This window comes from Ictidomys tridecemlineatus, chromosome 2, assembly GCF_052094955.1.
Source record: "Ictidomys tridecemlineatus isolate mIctTri1 chromosome 2, mIctTri1.hap1, whole genome shotgun sequence".
Lineage (NCBI taxonomy): Eukaryota > Metazoa > Chordata > Mammalia > Rodentia > Sciuridae > Ictidomys > Ictidomys tridecemlineatus.
In genome coordinates, this window is record NC_135478.1 from 231,552,428 (window position 1) to 231,573,073 (window position 20,646).

General features: G+C 56.5%; 1 protein-coding gene across 7 annotated transcripts in view; it reads right to left on the bottom strand.

Annotated features, from left to right (window-relative positions):
• Ptprn2 (protein tyrosine phosphatase receptor type N2) overlaps window positions 1-20,646 on the bottom strand; it is an 875,713-nt gene that overhangs the window by 681,569 nt on the left and 173,498 nt on the right. The window contains exon 1 of one of the 7 annotated variants that reach the window (XM_078040942.1): window positions 10,906-10,984. The exons of the other annotated variants lie outside the window; for them this stretch is intronic. Within the exon in view, the coding sequence (XP_077897068.1) occupies window positions 10,906-10,969 (64 nt within the window). The 5' untranslated portion in view covers window positions 10,970-10,984. Of the gene's footprint in view, window positions 1-10,905; window positions 10,985-20,646 lie in introns of those variants that run through there. 7 annotated transcript variants of the gene reach the window in all.

A 20,646-nucleotide genomic window follows, 5' to 3' on the forward strand; every position in this document is an offset into this window, starting at 1 on the left:
CCCCAGGGGGACCCCCGCCCGGCCACGTGAAGACACAGGACCAGGAAGCCCTCCCCAGACAGCAAGCCTTGGCCTAGCTCATGGCCCGCAGGACTGAGGGGCCCGAACTTCAGTTGTTCATGAGCCACGGGGCCACAGCAGTGAGAATGGACCACGTGATCATTTTACTCCTTCTTACACCACGAGGAGGCCAAGGCACACAGGGGCTGGGCTGCCCGGGTCTCACAGCCATCAACCTTGCCAGGACTCTTCTAAATGGTCGCCCCTCACCATCCTGGGCTGTCAGAACCGGCGTTCCGGTATTTGGTTAGGAAACGTGGCTGTCAAAGTTACACCAAAGATAGAATGTCCAATTCCGACCCATTTAACAAGATCCTTGTGCCCTTGTGTGTCACCTCTCAACACAGGATTGAGGCCACATCGGATTTACCACAGGCTGGTGCTAGGCTGAAGCACATACCATTCAGCCCTTACTCAGCCCTAAGTGATACCAACCTCCAAGGCCCCTTTCCACTACCAAGAACACTAGGCCCAGAGAGGTGGAGTGACTTACTCATAGTCACACAGCCCAGGGCGGGCAGGCTGAGGCAGAGCCCAGGCTCTTTATCAGTACCTCACACCACCTGCATCATGGAGGACTATGTGACTGGCTGCGGGCACCCAGTGGTCCCAATGTCAGAAAGCTCAGGAACCTTCACATGGCAGCTGCTTGGCCTCAGTCCAGGAAGACAAACTTCTCAGCTTGGTGGGTAAGAGAGAAGAGCACACTGCTCTTCGAGTCTGTGCCTACCACAACCAGGTCTCTGAAGGCCTCTGCCCTGGACGAGCCGTTTCTCCCACAGGGGCCCCACCTCTTCCTGGTTCTCCTCCAGCTGCTGCGCGTCTCCCTGGGGCCGAGCAGCCCCGAGCCTCAGCACTCTGGGAAAGGGAGCCTCACAGCAAAAGGGCCCAGGACCCTGTGGTCAAGCCGAGGGAGGAACAGCTCAGACCTCAAGCCACTGAGGCCCAGGCGTTCCCCAGCCTCAGCCGATGCTGACCAACACGGCAATCCACAGACCACAGGTCCCTCTGGGTGCTCAGGCCGGGTACTGCAGGCCACCACCCGCGGTTCACTGTGCAAGTCCACAGTGGCCAGCTCCGCTCAGGGCTGGGAATCAGGGGCGGAAAGGGAGGGTCTCACTGCTCAGCTGCCTCTGTGTCCCAGAAAGCCATGGCCGAGGCCCTGTGTCCACCGTCCACCACACTCCGTCAGAAGAAAGGAAAGTGGGGACTGGCCTTGAGAAACGGGCAGGCCACAGTCAAGACCAATGGGGATATTTAAAAAGGTAACCACTTAAAAAGCGTCTCAGAACAAACATGAAATAACATGACCACAAAGATTAAAAACTCCCGTGCATCGAGGACACTGCTAACAGAAGAAAAGCAGCCCGAGGACGGGAGGAGACAGCTGCAGACCAGACCTGATGTCTATAAAGGTGTGATCCATAAAGAGCTCCTACGATTCCACAAAACCAACTTGCTTTAAGAAAGGGCAAACGGCATCTCTCCAGAGAAGATATGGGAACAGCCACATGAAGAGGGAAACAGAAATCAGAACCACCAGACACCACCTCCTCCACAGCAGGCTACGTCAGAAAACCAGAGACAGCAAGTACGGAGAGCAAGGGTGGGGAGCCGAGCCCCGGAGCCCTGCTGAGGAGCTGAGACGGGGCAGGGGGAGCCACCACCCCTCAGGCCAGCCTGCCGTGGCTCCTGCTCCCGGCAGCAGGCCCAGCAGCCCTGGCAGGGCAACAGATGTCCGCCTGGGGCCCCACTGCCGCTGGACCACAGCAACAACTGCTCTCAGGCGACAGGTTTTGACCAGGGCCTAACGCTGCATTTCCAGTCACGAGAACGAGTTAAAATTCATGTCAGTCCACACTCGTGGACACACGCCCCAGAACAGACCCAGAGTCCACCATGCAGGGAAGGCAGCCCCACACACCTCAGCCAGACACCTGCACCAGTGCCCCCCACACCCAGATGCACCACCAAGGAGTCGCCCCTGACTGCGGGGAAGTCGAGGCACCCACAGCAGGGGGCAGGGCCAAGTCCCAAGGGGCTGGACTGTGCAGGCAGGTGACAATGACAATCCACACCTGCACAAAGGAAGCCACTCCAGGCTGAGGTCGGCCTCAGCACTGGAGAAGCACAGGACGGGCCTCCACAGAGCTCTCCTCTGATGGCACTGGCTCCAGCCACAGCACCAGGACTGCTTCGCGGCCAGACGGCGAGGCTCCTCCGTGGAGGACGCTCACAACCCTGCCCTGCCCAGAACGTGACTCAAGAAATGGGTTTGGATGAGATGCCAGTGTTCAGAACTGTACAGGCTCAGAAGCCAGGCCTCCCCAGCTCAGGAAGAAGCAAAGCCGACAGAGCAGGAGGCCCCAGGTGGTCACCTGAGAAGGCCAGGCTCAGCAGGAAGCTTCCACTCTAGTTCAACTGCAGAGAACCACAGCTGGAGGCACAGGCCCTGGGCAGCAGGTGCGGACATGCCCCTTCCACCTTCAGCAGGCGAGCAGGACAGGAGGGAGCAGCACCCACGAGAGCTGGGCACTGCCTCACACGGCAGCTCCACCGGGAACCGTCCACCACCTGGGATCAGCAGCACTGCTCTCTGCCGAGAGCATGCAGCCAAGGCTCCCCTGTGTGCAGAGGGAAGGCCTGCCCCAAGCCAGGGGAGAGCCAGCTGCCCGCCCAGAAATGCCGTAGCACCAACAGAGCCCACCTCGAGGCAGACAGGCCTGGGAGCCACCCCAGGGAGCCTGTCAGCCAAGGTGTCCGGGACCTGGATGACAGGAGCAGCCACCTGCCCTCAGGCTGGACGCTCTGGCACAAGAGAACTGGGGGCAAAGGCACTTCCTGTGGCTTTTCCGGAGTCCCTTGGAGAAATGGGGCACCTGCTCTTTGGGGGGCACAGTTCTCCACTGTGAGGTCCCAGGACGCTGGCCATGTGACACCTGCTCACTTGCAGTGTGACCCACTAAAACACAGACGTGCAGGACGAGTGGGCAGCTGCGGGTCATCTGACTCCCACCTAAGCCCCCTTCAGTGTCTGGTGGCTTCAGGCACTCGCGATGCTGGGTGCCGACCCTAAGCCAGGCCGGCCCAGGTCCTTCCTCCTTTGCACTAGATCCTAAGGCCCTGTGATGGCTGCAGATGCGGATCCAGGTTACCACACTACTCCCTGGCCTCCTGCATCCACAAGGCAAAGGGTCAGATGGCGCTGGCCAAATGGACTCCTGGGAGATCAGGAACAATCACAGCCCCCCAGACAGACTGCAGTGCTGTGGGAAGGAGGGCTGCTCCGGGCAGGGTCCCTGCCACTGTGTCCCTGGGGAGCTCTGGGGTCCCTGCAGCAGACGGCATGGCTTTTCCATGGGCTTCCTGATCCCCAGAATGTGGCTGTCCAGGTTCTCAGGGCATCTGACTGCTTTCCTAAAGAAAGGTGGCCAGCAAGGTGGCCCTGTGGCTGCCCAGCATCCCGGGGAGAAGCGTGGCACCCGCTCTCCACTGTGAGCAGACGCTGTGCCCAGACCCTGGCCATCTGGCACCTGCTCACTGCAGTGGGACCCAGGGGGACTTCCAGTTGGTCCTCCCTAAAGGGCTCCCAGAATGTGCTGGATCTGGGGGTAGTGGCTCTGGCCCAGTCATCTAGTTGTTCCACACAGGCCACAGGGACAAAGGCAGCCCCACGGTGAGCACGCTGGCCGGCCTCCACACCCTCTGGCAGGATCAATGCCCTGACCAGCCCCCTTCCCTGCAGGGCAGCTCCGTGAGGTTCATGTTCCGGCACACGGGCCTGGAGACCTTCGCCCAGCACACATTAAGGCTGGGCATCAGAATACAAAGAGGACAGCTCTGTCCCAAGGCACCCTGACCCACACCTGCCACCTCTTGTCTTTAGCTCCAGGGCCAAAGGTTAGGGCACTGAACAGTGACAACATTTCAGAACCTGCTGTCCCCACCACTGGACTGCCAGAGTCATTCGAGGTCCTGTGCCCCATCCCCTGCTGACTGCGGCCCTGCCCACTCCCACAGGCCACTGTCCAGGCTCCTCAGTCCTTGCTGCAGGCCAGAGGAGAGCCCCAGCTCAGGTGAGAACTAAGACTAAGCATCAGGTTGAGCCTGCCTTGTGACGGCATTCAGAAGGCACAACCGCGGTGCTTCTCCAGGGGCCTGAGTCACATGAGCCCACCAACGCACAGTGCCCAGGAGCTGACCAGCCAACCGCCTGCGGTGCCCGTGGAGAAGAGCCAGCCCCGTGGAGCCACTTCAGAACCACATTCACCCACTGCAAGTGACAGCTCTGCTCGGGCACACGGGGACCTCCTGCTCTCTCACCAACACGACTCTCAGGAATCGTGAAGGACCCTGGGAAGAACCTCACGGCCTGAGTACAGAGCATGGGGTGGGATGCACAGGGGCCTTGGTGCTCCTTCCCCCTTGGGGCCTGGAGCCCTTGAGAAAGGCAGGCGAGGTCTGCGCCCTGCTTGGCCCCGAACTGGCTCCCCTCCAGGGCCTGGCAGGTCTGGCCCACACCTGGGTTCCCTCATGGTGCCCAACTGTGGGACTCAGGTCTAAGCCATGCCCAGGGCAAAGGGCACAGGCCACCCCTGCTTTCCCATCACGGCATGCACACCAAAGCCAGCAGAGCCGCTGCAGCCCCTACTCAGCCAGTGCCTTTTAAGGAGCACTAGACCACAACAGGCAGAGGAGCTGGGTTCTCCCTGGGAGAGTCAGCTGCCTGTGAGTGACGGGCAGGAGGAGCTGCTCAGGAACTTTCCCTTCATCCAGGACAGATGGATCCCTGCCCAGTGCAGGCACTGCTGCTGGCCCGCGAAGGCAGAGCATTAGCAGCAGAGCAGAGCTGCAGGACGCTGTGCTCCTCAGGCACCAACGCAGGCCGTCGCTCAAGCAGCAAATGCTCAGTGTGGAAAGAAAGGTGCTCAGGGCTGCCCCGTCCCAGCACCTGAGAGACAGTGTGAGTGCACCGCCCAGCCCAGCTGATGTTCTTCTAGAAGGCCTGGACAGCCAGAACAGCCCTGGCCTTCCCGGGGCAGTGGCCAGCCCTGACAGGCACACGAGGCTAAGCATCCTATGGAGGCCTCAAACTGTGTCAAAGCCCACTCCTGGCTCCTCACCTTGGCAACCAGGTCCAGCAGCTAACTGGGCCCAGTACCTGCAGAGGACCACCTGGGAGGCTAGTGTTGGCCATCAGACAAATCGCACCTGATCCTCCAAGTCTTCACCTCCCTGCAAGCACACGCTCTTGGAGTCAAAGGCACCTTCTTTCCCATGGCCCCGTGCAGCTCAGTGCACGCAGCAAACTTTCAACCTTCCTGAGCAGCATCAGGCTCACTCCCACCTCCTCCTGGTCCTGGATACCCAGCAGCCACCTGGCTACAGACAGGCACCTAGGGCTGCAACTTCCTCCCACGCAGGCTTCCCAACAGTGGGTCACACAGTCACTGTTAGAATAACCAGGACCTTACTGAGAGTTAGAGAGAACAGCACCATGAATTCTGTTTAGGCCCCTTCCCTTTACAAGTGCACACCTAGGTCCTGAGGGGTTGGTGGCCTACCCTGGTCCTACTGCCTTCGGGGGACACCCCCTGTGGCACCATCAGATGCAGCTGCAGCCCTGGAAGGTCTGCGACTCACCCTGCTCCCTTCTACTAGAAAACAACGCAACAAAACCCAGGCTGGGTCATGACTCCGCTTCTCCACACCCTGCACAACTGCGATGGCAGACACAGGCTCACCTGCTGCCTGAGTCCTGTTAGAGACAACTGAGGCCACACCATGTCACATGGGCCAAGGAGGGTGGCTTCAGGTCCCAGCTGTCACAGCTCTGCTCTGCCACCCTGGGTGAACTGCTCCACTTCTCTGTTTCCTGAAGTAAGACCACTGCACCAGGCATTCCCTACGGGCCTTTCTGAGCAGACGCTCAGTTGACATGGAGACAGGGGGACAGAATGACTGTGCCTGGGCTTTCTGAGCTGTCGACACTGACCACCTCCATCACATTATCAGAGTGTCCCTGGCCAGCTCTGGTCATTGCATGCACGAACGCGCGCGCACACACACACACACACACACACACACACACACTTACACACTGCATGCACATGCACCGTGCCATCCATCCACTTATGTCCAAACAGCTGAGAAGGTGACACAACGGCCTGCACTACTTGAGAGCCACCAAGAATGGCACAGCAGGGACCAGAGTGTGATGGGGTTCTTCTTAGGAGCAGAACCTGGGCCCCCAATCAAGCTCTGCAGAACTTCCCTGCCCACTCCCGGGGCCCATGCCACCTCACAGGTGACCAGGCAGCAGCACGGAGGTGGGGCAGTGGAAGGTGGCAGGTGGGACGGGGAACCCACTGCCCCTTTCCCCCGTGTTCTGTTCTGGGAGCTCTGCGGCCTTTGGGGGAACCACTCTTCCCTCCCGCTCCACTGTGGATGCACCCGTCTCTTGGTTCTCTCCCCTCCGCCTCCTTGTTGAAAGTCGGGCCCAGCCAGCAGCCACCATGCACACCGCCAGCTTGGTCTGCCCAGATGCCCACTCGGCCTTGACGAGGGCCAGCCTGCCTCTGCCTGGCACCCTCTGCTGGGACACAGGGCACCCGAGGTGCAGAGAAGGCACAAGGCTCAGCAGAGCTCCGGATCCCAAGGACACGGAACCGCACAGCTGTGCGAGGAAGAGGCAGAGAGTGACTTCTCTTCAAAACCTGACTCCGTGGAGGAGCAGCTTCTGGGGACCAACCCAACCCTGTCACAATCCCCATCGAAACTTGTGGGAAGAGTCGAGAAATGCAGGGCCAGAGGAGTTGGGCTGGCTCTGCCCTGAACAAGCTGTGTGACCCTGCTGTGGCAGCTCAACCTCTCTGGATTTCAGGGTTGTTTTTTTCTGAAAATAACAATAGAAACAATTGGCCTTAACATCCATGGACCTATACAAACAACCAAGTGAAGATTTGAGGACAGGGCAGAGAGGATGTGCCCAGGACTTGTGGGTAGACAGCTCTGGGTCTTGGGCCCAGGGGTAGGACTTGCCCCACTAACTCACACACTAAAGGGAGAGAGGATCTGACTCTGGAAACGAAGCGATTGCCCAGGACAGGAAGAGCTGGCACTGTCAGCCCTCGACGAGCTCAGGCTGCATTCATGCTGCCCGGGGTGACCCTGCTGTCCAGCAGGTAGAGCCTCCTTGGTTGCCACAGTGTGAAGTTCATGCAGCCAGCCTGGCCGTGCGCTCTGAGGCAGGGCTGCAAGGTGGCAGGACTGGCCTCCTGAGCTGGCGCTCCACCTGCTGTGGGCTCAGAACCCCTTTGCCCAGGCAGCGCACCTGTCAGGCCTGTAGGTGTGAAGATGAACCCTGGAAAGGGGCAGAGGGGCTCACATGGAGCCATCTCCCTGTGAGCACCCCATGGCCCTGCGGGTAACCAGCTGCCCACCAGACCACCACCCCAACCCTGTGCAGGACAGACCACCAGCCCAGCCCTGTGCAGGACAGACCACCAGCCCAGCCCTGTGCAGGACAGACCACCAGCCCAGCCCTGCGCAGGACAGACTACCACACCTGCCCTGTGCAGGACAGACTACCACACCTGCCCTGCGTAGGACAGACCACCAGCCCAGCCCTGTGCAGGACAGACCACCAGCCCAGCCCTGCGCAGGACAGACCACCAGCCCAGCCCTGCGCAGGACAGACTACCACACCTGCCCTGCGCAGGACAGACCACCAGCCCAGCCCTGCGCAGGACAGACCACCAGCCCAGCCCTGCGCAGGACAGACCACCAGCCCAGCCCTGCGCAGGACAGACCACCAGCCCAGCCCTGTGCAGGACAGACCACCAGCCCAGCCCTGTGCAGGACAGACCACCAGCCCAGCCCTGTGCAGGACAGACCACCAGCCCAGCCCTGTGCAGGACAGACCACCACACCTGCCCTGTGCAGGACAGACCACCACACCTGCCCTGCGTAGGACAGACCACCAGCCCAGCCCTGTGCAGGACAGACCACCAGCCCAGCCCTGTGCAGGACAGACCACCACACCTGCCCTGTGCAGGACAGACCACCAGCCCAGCCCTGTGCAGGACAGACCACCAGCCCAGCCCTGCGCAGGACAGACCACCAGCCCAGCCCTGCGCAGGACAGACCACCACACCTGCCCTGTGCAGGACAGACCACCAGCCCAGCCCTGTGCAGGACAGACCACCACACCTGCCCTGTGCAGGACAGACCACCAGCCCAGCCCTGTGCAGGACAGACCACCACACCTGCCCTGTGCAGGACAGACCACCAGCCCAGCCCTGTGCAGGACAGACCACCACACCTGCCCTGTGCAGGACAGACCACCAGCCCAGCCCTGTGCAGGACAGACCACCACACCTGCCCTGTGCAGGACAGACCACCAGCCCAGCCCTGTGCAGGACAGACCACCACACCTGCCCTGTGCAGGACAGACCACCAGCCCAGCCCTGTGCAGGACAGACCACCACACCTGCCCTGTGCAGGACAGACCACCAGCCCAGCCCTGTGCAGGACAGACCACCACACCTGTCCTGCGGAGGACAGACCACCAGCCCAGCCCTGTGCAGGACAGACCACTACACCTGCCCTGTGCAGGACAGACCACCAGCCCAGCCCTGTGCAGGACAGACCACTACACCTGCCCTGTGCAGGACAGACCACCACACCTGCCCTGCGCAGGACAGACCACCACACCTGCCCTGCGCAGGACAGACCACCACACCTGCCCTGCACACAGCCAAGATCAGAGAGGCACTTCATCTGGGCCTCACCTTGCTGACAGTGGCTGTCCCTCACCTACCTATTCTACCCACTCAGGCCATGGCCACCTTAGAGAGAGGGAAGAGGGAGGTGGCCTGGCTCCCAGCCGGCTCTAATGCAGACCCCCACTCGACTCTCTAGCTCTGTCTCTGTGTCCCCCGTTCTGTCTTTGCCTCTCCACCCTCCAACTCTCTTTCCCTGTCTCCTCTTTCTCCGTTTCTTTCTGCCTCTGTGTGTGTCTCTGTTCCCACTCTCTCCCCTCCATCTACCCAGCTGCCTTCCAACATCTCTGTATCTCCTTCTGCCCCTTATCTCCTCCAATCTCTGTCTCTGTGTCTCTCCCTGTCTGTGTGTCCATGTCTGTCTCTTCCTCTTGCTCTGTCCCCTGTTTCTGCCTTCTCTCTCTCTCCCTCCCCCCCCTCTCTCTCTCTCTGTCTCTCTCTCTCGTCTCCCTCAATCTGACCACTCCCAGACTCAAGGAAGCCCTCTGCAGGGAAGGCCTCCAGGCCTGTGTCCCCAGGTTGGTGGACAGCAGAGAGGCGGGCCCAGCCCCGCTCACCTGGCCTACCTGCTCCCAGCAGAAACTTGGGGGAAGGCCTTGAAGCCCCCTGGGAGGCAGGTGGGACTGCCCTTCCCTGGTCATGAAGCTGGTGGGAGCAATATGAACACGTGTGGCTGGGGAGCACAGGTGGGAGGGTCGTGACTGACGCGCCACCCCAGGATGACAGCAAGACAGGGATGCAGGGGCCGCGTGGGGAGGCTGGGCCTCTGCTCCCTCCTGAAGGTACCATGCACACAAGAGGTGGAGGCTGCCTTCCCTCAGCCTTGGACACACCCCAGGCAGCTACTGGGTGCCCTCCTGAGGCCTGGGTAAAAGCAGCCCCCAGAGCCCGAGGCCCCCCGCAGGGTCCCCAGCTGACCGCAACCCTGTGACAGACGTGGGTGAGGCCATGCTGCCACCCTGGGCCCTGGGAGCTCCTGCTTTGGTGTACGCTTGCCGTGGAGAAGCAGAACAGGGGGCCCCAGGGCTAGGGAGTCGGCACTCAGGCACAGAGCTTTGGTTTGGGAGGATGAGGATGTTCTGGAGACAGATAACGGTGAGGCTGCATAACCACGCACATATGCTTACTGCGTGTCAAATACAATGCTTCAAGAAGTCTGGGATATCAAGCTGTGAGAGAGGCACTGGCCATGCTCCTGGACCATGGAGGACAGGGACAGTCGGAGGCTCCACAGCCAGGCTACCTGCAGGCCTCTGCTCCAGACCACAGTCGGCACTAAAAAATCGTCAAAATGAACATCTTTAACTACTGCATTGCCACCAGGACTATTTAAAAACCAAGCCTCAGCAAAGAAGCTGACAAACATGAATGAGTAGTAACACACACGGTACTCGAAATGAGGGAAAAAGAAAGCAATTTACTTAAAATAAAAATGATTAAAAATGGCAGCCAATATGCGAGTCCGAAGCCTCAAGAAAGACCAATTGTGTGACCAGACCTCTGAGTCAGGAGTCTCTGGCCGAAGCTTTCCTTCTGCAAGAGCTTTGGACAGACAGCAGCCTGCCACCCAGGCCATGGCAGGTGTGAGAGAGACAGCAGCCTGCCACCCAGGCCATGGCAGGTGTGAGAAGTGAAGAGTCTGTACCACTCCCCTCATTGGACATCTCAGGAGAGATCCCTCTGTGGGGGACATGATATGCGTCCACCCACTCCAAGGGCGACCTAATGGGCACATGTCCCTCCACACCTAGGTCCCATCAGCTTACTGGAGAAGGAACCGGAAAAACCACCTGGTTCATTCTTCCGGCTCATCCTCACCGTCTCGTCTCCTCTAAGCTCTGGGCTCCAGGTTGCTTTGGGGGAGAGCTGGTCACAGAGCCCTTCTCCTTCAACCTGTCCTCAGCAGGCATGGTGCCCAGCAGGTGCAGACGGCCGTGACCCTCCGGGGGCTCCTCACAGTGGGCAGTCTGGAGGGTCAGACCCCGGCACCAGCTCCCTGTGTCACTCAGCCTGGAGGCTCTGTGGCTCTCCACTGGTCCTGGGCCCTGACCCCATGACTCACCTGCTCCCTGCTGGAGTCTTGGGCTCAGGCCTGTTCCCTGTTGGTGCTGGTTTCTCTCCGCCATCTCTGGGTCATCAGTCTTCCTGAATTTGTGCCTCTCTCTGCCCAGACCCCTGGGGTAGGGGGGCTCCGCTCTCACAGGAGGGCACCGTCCAGACCCCTGCGGCCACTCAAAGTCTGCCAACCAACGCTCCAGCCGTTTTGCTCAGGGTCTCCACCACTCAGATTGGTCACATGGTTTCCTCCCAAGAACACAACACACCGCACGGAGAGAGCTACAAGGTCACTGTGACAAGTGGGGACCTTCCAGGAGGCCAGGGTGGAGCTGGGCCAAGAGCTCTCCTAACTGACAAAGGAGAGAAGGGCCAAGCCTGGAGAGGGTGGACAGGCAGGTGGCCAAGCCTGGGCTAAGCAGATCGGACTGCAGGACAGGAGGTGACCCTGTGTGGACGCACACACAACCACTCTCACACTGCAGCGGATGTGACTTCCGTCTGACGCCAAGTTCTACTTCCTTGAAGCACGTGGAAGGCTGAGAGATCATTCAGTCAATCACATTCTAGCCAACGGAAGTTAGGAGGCCAACGGATCACTTAAGGCCAACAAAAACCTCTTAACCATCCAGACAATCACAAATCTGCCCGCCAAGTAAGAGAGTGGTTAGGAGCTTCCATCTTGATTTTATATTCAGTTACATCTAAGCAGGGACATTTTTCTGGCTTAAAACACTAAATCAATTTTTAAACATCTCCCAGGATCTAAGACCAGCAGTGAAAAGGCCGAGACACATGCAAGTTTGATGGTGGTGCACATATAAAAGCTGGGCGCCTGCTCAATTAAACATCAAAGTGCCCACCCAGGGCCTGACCCCATCCTGGCACCAGGGCCTGGGGCTCCGCTCCCACAGGAGGGCACCACCCTGACCCAAGGGGTCACAGGCCTACTCCCCCTCTCTCCCCACAGTCATGTCCACTCTAAAGACCTTCCTACCTGAGCAGCTGTCCACACGGCCTGAGGAAAGGACCACAGCCACAGGCACCACGGAGGCAGAGCTGGGGCCAGGGTTGTGGGTCTGTGCTCCCCACAATAGGCCAAGTGCACACGCCTCAATACGCACACGTCCTCCCCTAGAACATGGCCAGGTGCAGGGTTTCTTCCAAACTGCCCCAATAAACAGCCTTCACTCTTTGGGTGTAATCTGCAAAAATCCCTTATTCAAAAACATGCCCACAACGCAGAGCTAGAAGACACACAGGTGGACAACGACCCTTCAGGTGCTGCAGGGGCCACGCTGTCCAGCAAAGTCTCACTGATTGGGACTGTCACTGGGGCCTCCAGAGCTAAGAGGGCCACCGTGCCCTCGGCAGGCCTCACCAGCACTCATGAAAACTGGCTTTACGCCCTTTGCCATAGTGAGGTGCACTCTCCTCCCTCCCTTCTCTTCCCCTTCCCTCCACTCCCTCCCTTCCTCCCCGCCTTCCCGCTCACAAAAGGATCACATGAGGCCTATTCCTGACACCCAGGGCTCTGATCAATCAACTGGAGAGACAGAAGTGGCAAAGCTCTGGCAAAGTGCATGCACTTGGACCCACCAGGACGGCACAAGTGGGGTCCCAGGGGACACAGAGCACAGGACGTGCAGAGCATCATCAGGAGGAGCGTCAGTGCACACAGGAGCTGTCAATCCCCTGCAGCTTGGAGACCATGAGGGATCACCATGGAAACCATGAAAAGAGCACCCACATCTCTCCTGGTCTCCTGGACACAGTACCATGCCACATCTCCACCCCCTGCCCACACCACTCCAGAGGATGGGGCAACAAGAGGTGGGGCGGCTCTTCTGGCATTGGCTGGGACTTGTCTTGGACATGTTCCTCCGAGATCCAGCTGCCACTTACTGCCAGGGTCTTGCTCCTGAATCTTTTCTTTGCCTGGGCTGGCCTGAGGCCCAAGCTGCTGTCGTTCAACTGAGCTCTGTCCCGGTGCTATTGTGAAAGGAAATGAGGGTTGAAGACGACTAGAAATATCACAGGGAAAGTCAAGAGGATTCACCATGATCAGGCACTTCTCTCGCTGAACTCTGGTGTTTCTGCAGCCGAGCCCCTGCTGCGGGGAGACGTGCTCCCTCACAGTGAAAGTGGTGGCTGTAGGACTCCATGCACTCAGCTGACCTAGGCAGGAAAGGCAGCGATTCCACCAAGGAGACAGCCCCGGGAGCCAGCCCCAGTGCACAGCTTTCTTATGCCAGGACTAAAAAAAATACAGTCACAAACAAACACAAACTGAAACAGCAAAAGGCAAAGACAAGAGCTAAAACATAACATAAAGGCCCTCCTACGGTGAAGGTGAGGAGAGGAGCGTGTTTTTAAGATCACTGTCAGAAACCCATGAAGATTCCAAAGAGCGTCCAACCTGTATTCTCAAAATTTAAGAAAAGGGCCACTATGGGCCAAGGAGACAAGGGCCAGCAGGTGACAGGGGCAGCCACCCAGCAGGCAGGCGAGGAGGGTGGCAAGAGAGACGGAACCTGTCTCTGAAACTGACAATGGTTTTGAAAAAGTCTCTCTTCTCATCTGCAGTGCGGGGTTGCCTTTAAAACAAGAAGCATGTTTTCCTACAGAGTGAAAATGTCTCAATATTGAAGCTGCGCAGCAGCTGGGGAGGAAACAGGGCCCTCGCACTGGAGCTGAGGGGAGTCCGACGCATGCTCTTTGCTTTCCAAAGGGAAGTCTGGCAACTTTCAGAAATGTGCAAACAAATAACCTTAGATTCTCACTTCTAGAGATTTGTTCTAAGTAAATAATATGCATGCACAAGACCCTCTGTTTGCAAAGATACTCATTTACTAAATAGTAAATGCAGAAAAAGAATCTCTAGCAACAGCAAATAATCCACCTGCCCACTATGGGACATTACGGAGTACTGGAGTTCACATGGTCAAACAGAGAATGTGAAACACTGTGGGAAACGTTGGCGGGATCACAAGACTGGACACAGGCACTCAGTGGAAGAAGACCAGGAATCACAGGCCTGGGAGACACGCTATGGGGTGCCACCCGAAGGAACCACCTTTGGGGTCACAGTGCTGCAGGGTGGCTCGCCTGCTCTCTGTCCTGCTCCCTCCCTGGGGAGTGCCTGACCTCCACTAGAGGCCTCCAGTCACAGTCTCAGGGTCACTTCTGGACAGCAACCTTTAGATTTTCATTTCTGCTCTCCATATACTTTGCATATTTTTTCTTTTTGTTCTTGTTGGTACCAGGGATTGATCCCAGGGGCACTGAACCACCGAGCCACATCCCCTGCCCTTTCCATATTTTATTTTGAAGCAGGACCTTGCTAAATTGCTGGAGCTGGCCTTGAACCCGCCATCCTCTTGCCTCAGCCTCCCAAGCCACAGGGATTCCAGCGTGCACCACGGCATCCAGCTTGCATTTGTTTTTAAGGGTAGGAAAAGCATTATTAAACAAACTAACCCAAACCGAACACATGGCCTGGGCACAGCTCTGACTGGGCTGCTGCTCTGTGCTGTGCCCGAGGGGCCATGGGGTCTGCTGCTAGAAGCCACCCAATGACTCCTCTGTCCCCCTGTGATGCCCTGCTAGCAAACCAGAGCAAGTGGTCACTGTGGTCTGTAAAGGGACAGCAACCTCTGGCTCCCAAGGCCAGGCCACAGCAAAGGCCCCCTCCTGGGCAGGGCAGCTGTGAGCTGGGGGGAGGGCAGCCAGTCCAGCGGCTCCTGCCAAGGGGGACTTCTGGAAGGCAGCTTTCTCTAAGTTGCTCTTGCTTTTCTACGAGGGTGGGAACATTTCCATTTCAGCGGAGTATGAACACCATGATTTCACAGCGTGGCCCAGGCCTGTTCCTGAGCGGCTATCTTCAACAAGCTGTTACAGTGATTTAGAGAAAAAGGAACATTTCTCTTTGTAGTCCACTGGCCCGAAGGCTGAGAGGCAGTTCTTGCAACACACACACTACTGGGGCTCTGGCGACAGTGACGGTGGGCACAGCTGCTCCTGGCACAGGCACGAAAGGCAGCAGTGTGGCCTGGGACTGCTGCTCTCCGCTGAACTGATGTTACTCACCCCCCGTCTCTGAAGGGAGGAACTGTATGGCTGTGCAGTCACTTCCCAGCAAAGAAAGGCAGCAGAAGAAGCCGGATGGAGAAACATGAAACGCATGACGCTGAGTTCAGACCCCTCACTGCTCTTCCAGCTGGAAAGATAGGGACAACACACCCCACCTGGCAGCGCCTGGGCCGCCTCCACAGAGCACCATTTCTCTGCAGCTCCTAACCACCCCACCTCTGCTCCAAGCGCACCTGATGACCCTAAGCCTCTGATAACTGGTGAATAAATGAAAGGGAGGGTGAGAGGCCGGGTGAGGCCCACAGATGGAAGCCACGGGTGGACGCAGTGATCTGCTGCACCTGGGGAGCCAGAGACGGACACCCACGTGAGGGACCACATGGGAGGAGACACCTGCACCGCCAGCACGAGCTTTAGTTCTGGGACACCCAGCCATCACTCCACCCCACGGAGAGGAGTCCAGGCCTCGCACAGCAGCTCCCCGAGTCTCAGACGTGGTCCTGGGAAGAGCGGACCTCTCAAGGGACTGACCTCAAAGTCCTGGTGGGGACGATGGAGCTTCCACTTGCACAACGGAGAGCCACAACAGAGGGCCTCCTGCTCCCTGTCCTGGCAAAGGACAGCCACATGGGCACAGTCTGCAGTTCCCTGTGAGCACACAGGCCCAGGGCCAGCGGTTCCCCCTACACTTGCCCAAGGAAAACGAAAACCTGGGTCTGCACAAAGAACCCTGTGGGCAGGTTCTCAGCAGCTTCTTCCCAGTGGCTGAAAACCAGACGATGAAATGTCCATCAGAGAGAAAAGGCTCTTAGATGTGGCACTGAAATGGCAGAACCAGACCCAGTGGTAAAATGAAGTCACAGGAGCTTTGTCATGAGGGACCGGATCCTGGGGGAGGGTCAGTTCCCCGCCCCTCTGTCGGCCTTTCGTCATTAGCTGTCATGGCCTGCTTAGTCGGTGGGCAACCTCCAGATTACAGGGTATCAGTGAATGAGGTGAAATTACAGGAAAAGGACGGTTAAGCTGCTCGGGTAAGGAGTAAAGGACTTGGCCTAAGTGACTCCATTTTCAACAGAAACCATCTTGGGGCTGGGGTTGTGGCTCAGCGGCAGAGCACTCCCCTGGCAAGTGCCAGGCCCTGGGTTCGATCCCCAGCAGCACATAAAAATAAACACATAAAATAAAGAAAGAAAGACCATTTCCTTAGAGTGGGCAGTCAACCTCATAAAGAAACTTTAACTGTTGCAACCCCTGCCCACAGGGCAGATGTCAACGCCGCCCCTAACCGGAAAGTCCCCAAAGCTTGTGACAGACACTTGCAACACGGGAGCAGCCCACTAATCACTGATTTTAGCTTTGGACCCCAGCTTGCCTGCTCTGGGCAACTGCAGACCCACTACACGGGGGGGAGCGGCTTTGTCTTTAAAAGGCTTGTGGACATGGAGGTGGGCACTGCACCCTGAATGGCAGGGCAGTCACCAGCCGCTAAATAAACACTCTCCAATCTGGACAAAGTTCCGACTGAGGGGGTTTTCTGAGGCCCACAGCATGACCATAGGTCCCTGCGTTTCGGAGTGTAAATAACTGGTCTCTGTCTGACCACTCCCCTGTGGAATGCTGCAGACACGCGGCTAGCGGTTTACTGGATCCTGTGAAAGGAGCTGGTTTTTCTCATCGCTTCCCACTGGAAACTAGACACCAGGCCTTCTGTCATCAGACTACACATTCTATGGCACCAAGTGCCTACAAGTGTTTGAGAAACTGTGGTGCGTGCTCAGAGTCTGGAGTTTGTTCTCCTCTGTGCCCACCAGCCTAAAATAAAGTTGAGTTCTCCTTCTCCCAAGTGCCGCTTCTCAACAGCCAGTTTCCATCAACAGTGCTGTGCACACCATGGAATACCACTCAGCCATGAAAACCAACCTGGAGACACGTGCCCGTGTGCATAGATCTCTCAGGCTGGTCACCGGGCTGCGGCACGTGGGAGAGGCACATGGGAGAGGCAGCTCTGAGACAGAACAGACTGAGCATGGGATGGAATCCCAGGCACTCTGCTGGGCACTGTAGTCTGACAATAAAAGGCAGGTGAATATCAGGTTGAGGTGACCGCCTGGGTCTGCCAGAGGTGGGCTAAGGGCGCCTGCATTTACCACGACTCCTGGAATTAAATGCAAAAGACCTTCAGATGGCCACTCCACACAAAATCTAACCGGGGGAACCTCACAATAAAGGGTGGAGCTAATTCCTTCCCACTGGAAAACACAGAGCCTGGTAGCCGCCTGAGAGTGGACGGGGGCAAGAAGCCTGTGTTTACAGAGAAGGCACGTGCTCACTGTCCTGCTCGCTGCGTGCAGGAGGAGTGGGCTCTTCAGCCAGCGGACAAGGAAGAGACACGCACCCGGGGACTTAGGCTCTCACCTGCCTTCCACTCGCCAGAATCCACAGCTCACTTGACAGCACCCACAGAGCACCCAGGACACTGCGCCGCCCAGGCTGGGTGGACACCCGAGCCTCTGCACGACACCCACGCTCCTAGGTACAGGAAGCAGCAGGCCCTGGTAAGGCTGAGCCCTTACTGTCAGGGATCCAATGAGATCCGCCTCCTTCTAAACCCGGTAGACTTTAAATCCATTAGGCCCAGGACTGTCCCTGAGAGAAACACAGGAACATGGTGACCAAGGGGAGACACTGGTGGAATGGGCTCCAGCCAGCACAAGTTCAAGAGGAATCCAGCCAATGAATGAAGGGCAGCACTTAGAACAAGTACCCTACAGGGCTGGGTCCTGGTGCAGACCCACAGACATGTAGTGGATCCTTCCAAAAGCCAGAGAGCCCTCGTGAGGGTGCTGGTGTGTGCTGGTCACCTGTGGGACACAGCAGGGCCGAGGAAAGTCCCCAGGCCTGTATCTGCTGTCCACTTCTGGTAAGTCAACGCCTGGAAACACTGTGGAGACTCACTGGACTCACTAGTGCCCTGTCAGGGAGGAGCCCTGGGGTACGAAATGGGGGAAGGGAGAGGTGGCCCGGCAAGACCAGCGGGTGGAGGTGGCTGGAGGGCCCAGTGAGGATGCTGGTGCACCTCCCAGGCTGCTCCCACTGAAGGACTTGGCCAGGAATGACCAAGAGGGGAGGCTGGGGTCAGCAGCAGGGCGCCCCAGGACCTGCCTTCACAGGAGAGCCGGCTGGGGTGAGCCTACAAAGGCTGTCCCTTACACACGCTTGTGCCAAGCAGCCGAGGAGGGAGGAGAGCGAGTGTGTAAGGGAAGGGAAAACTGAGGGAGATGTCCAGGGGCTGAAGCAGCCAGGGCAAGACGGCCAGTGAGGAGGGGGACAGGGCCAGCACACAGGAGCCTGGAGAGGCTCTCCTGGTGAGGTCGACTCCTCTTGGCGAGTGCTGGTGGACACAGTCAGCAGACATTCCCACACTGTGCTCCCAAGCCAGGGATCCAGGAGAAAAAGTAACAGGCTGCTGGGGGACAGGCGGGGAGGGACCGGCATGTAGACTAAGAATGACCGGGTCAGGAAGATGGGAGCTGACTCCAAAGAAATGATCTAATACCTCCAGAGCACATGCCCTCCTCCACCTGCTGCCGGTCACCTGCCCCAGGGAGCCGGGCCTCCCTGCAGAAGTTGCTGGTACATACCCCGATGGCTCCGTCCTTTAAGTACAGCTTTTTGCTCTTAACGTCAGTGTTTCTCAGGTGTTCAGTCTTCGGCCCTGGAGAATGGTCTGGAACCTCACTCAACACTGCGATCACCTCTGGAGTTCCCCCAGACGGTCTTTGAGGTAAGCTCCTCTGCACACACCCCACGTCTTTCTTTTTCTACTGTTTTTTTTTTAATTTTTTATTCTGATTTGTTATATATGACAGCAGAATGCATGATAGGTCATATTACACATAGAAAGCACAATCTGTCGTATCCCTGCTTGTATACAAAGTGTACCACACCTTTCGTGCTTCATACACGTACCTAGGGTGATGATGACCACCTCATTCCACCCTCATCTCTACTCCATGGCCCCTCCCCTCCCTCCCACCCCTCTGCCCTTTCTAGAGTTCATCTAATCCTCCCATGTTCCCCCTCCCTACCCCACTATGAGTCATCCTCCTTATATCAGAGAAAACATCAGCATTTGGTTTTGGGGATTGGCTAACTGCACTTAGCATTATGTTCTTCAACTCCATCCATTTATCTGCAAATGCCATGATTTTATCTCTTTGACTGCTGAGTAATATTCCATTGTGTATATATGCCACATTCTTTATCCATTCATCCACTGAAGGGCATCTAGGTTGATTCCACAATTTAGCTATTGTGAATCATGCTGCAAAAACACTGATGTGTCTGTGTCCCTGTAGTATGCTGTTCTTAAGTCCTTTGGGTATAGACCAAGGAGTGGGATAGCTGGGTCAAAGGTGGTTCCATTCCCAGTTTTCCAAGAAATCATATCGGTTGCACCATTTTGCAGTCCCACCAGCAGCGTATGAGTGTGCCTTTTCCCCCACATCCTCACCAACACTTACTGTTTGACTGGAGTGAGATACAATCTTAGTTTTGATTTGCATTTCTCTAATTGCTAGAGATGTTGAACATTTTTTCATATATTTGTTGACTGATTACATATCACCTCTGAGAAGTGTCTGTTCAGTTCCTCGGCCCATTTATTGATTGGGCTATTTTTTTTGGGGGGGGGGGTGTTTAGCTCTTGAGTTCTTTATATACCCTAGAGATCAGTGCTCTATCTGATGTGCAAGTGGTAAGAAATTTTCACAAGCTGTGGGCTCTCTATTCACCTCACTGGTTGTTTCTTTTGCTGACGAGCTTTTTAGATTGAATCCATCCCATTTATTAATTCTTTATTTTAATTATTGCACTATAGGAGTCTTATTAAGAAAGCAGGGGCCTAATCTGATATGATGGAGATTTGGACTTACTTTTCTTCTATTAGATGCATGGTCTCTGGTTTAATTACTAGGTCCTTGATCCACTTTGAGTTTCCTGCATGGTGAGAGGAGTTTAATTTCATTTTGTTGCATATGGACTTCCAGTTTTCCCAGTACCATTTGTTGAAGAGGCTATCTTTTCTTCAATGTGTGTTTTTGGTGCCTTTCTCTAATAATAAGATAACTGTAATTATGTGGGTTAGACTCTGTGTCCTCTGTTCTGTACCACTGGCCTATGAGTCTATTTTGCTGCCAATACCATGCTGTTTTCATTACTAGTGCTCTGTAGTATAGTTTAAGGTCTGGTATAGTGATGCGACTTGCTTCACTCTTCTTGCTAAGGATTGCTTTAGCTATTCTGGGTCTCTTATTTTTCCAGATGAATTTCATGACTACTTTTTCTATTTCTATGATTTCTATTTCTTTGGTATTTTGATTGAAATTGCATTAAATCTGTATAATGCTTTTGGTAGTATGATCACTTTGACAATATTAATTCTGCCTGTCCAAGAACAAGGGAGATCCTTCCGTCATCTAAGGTCTTCTTCCATTTCTTTCTTTAGTGTTCTGTAGTGTTACTGGTAGAGGTCTTTCACCTCTTTTGTTAAGTTGCTTCCCAAGTATTTTACTTTTTTTGAGGCTATTGTAAATGGGGTAGTTTTCCTCATTTCCCTTTCAGAAGATTTGTCACTGATGTACAGAAATTCCTTTGA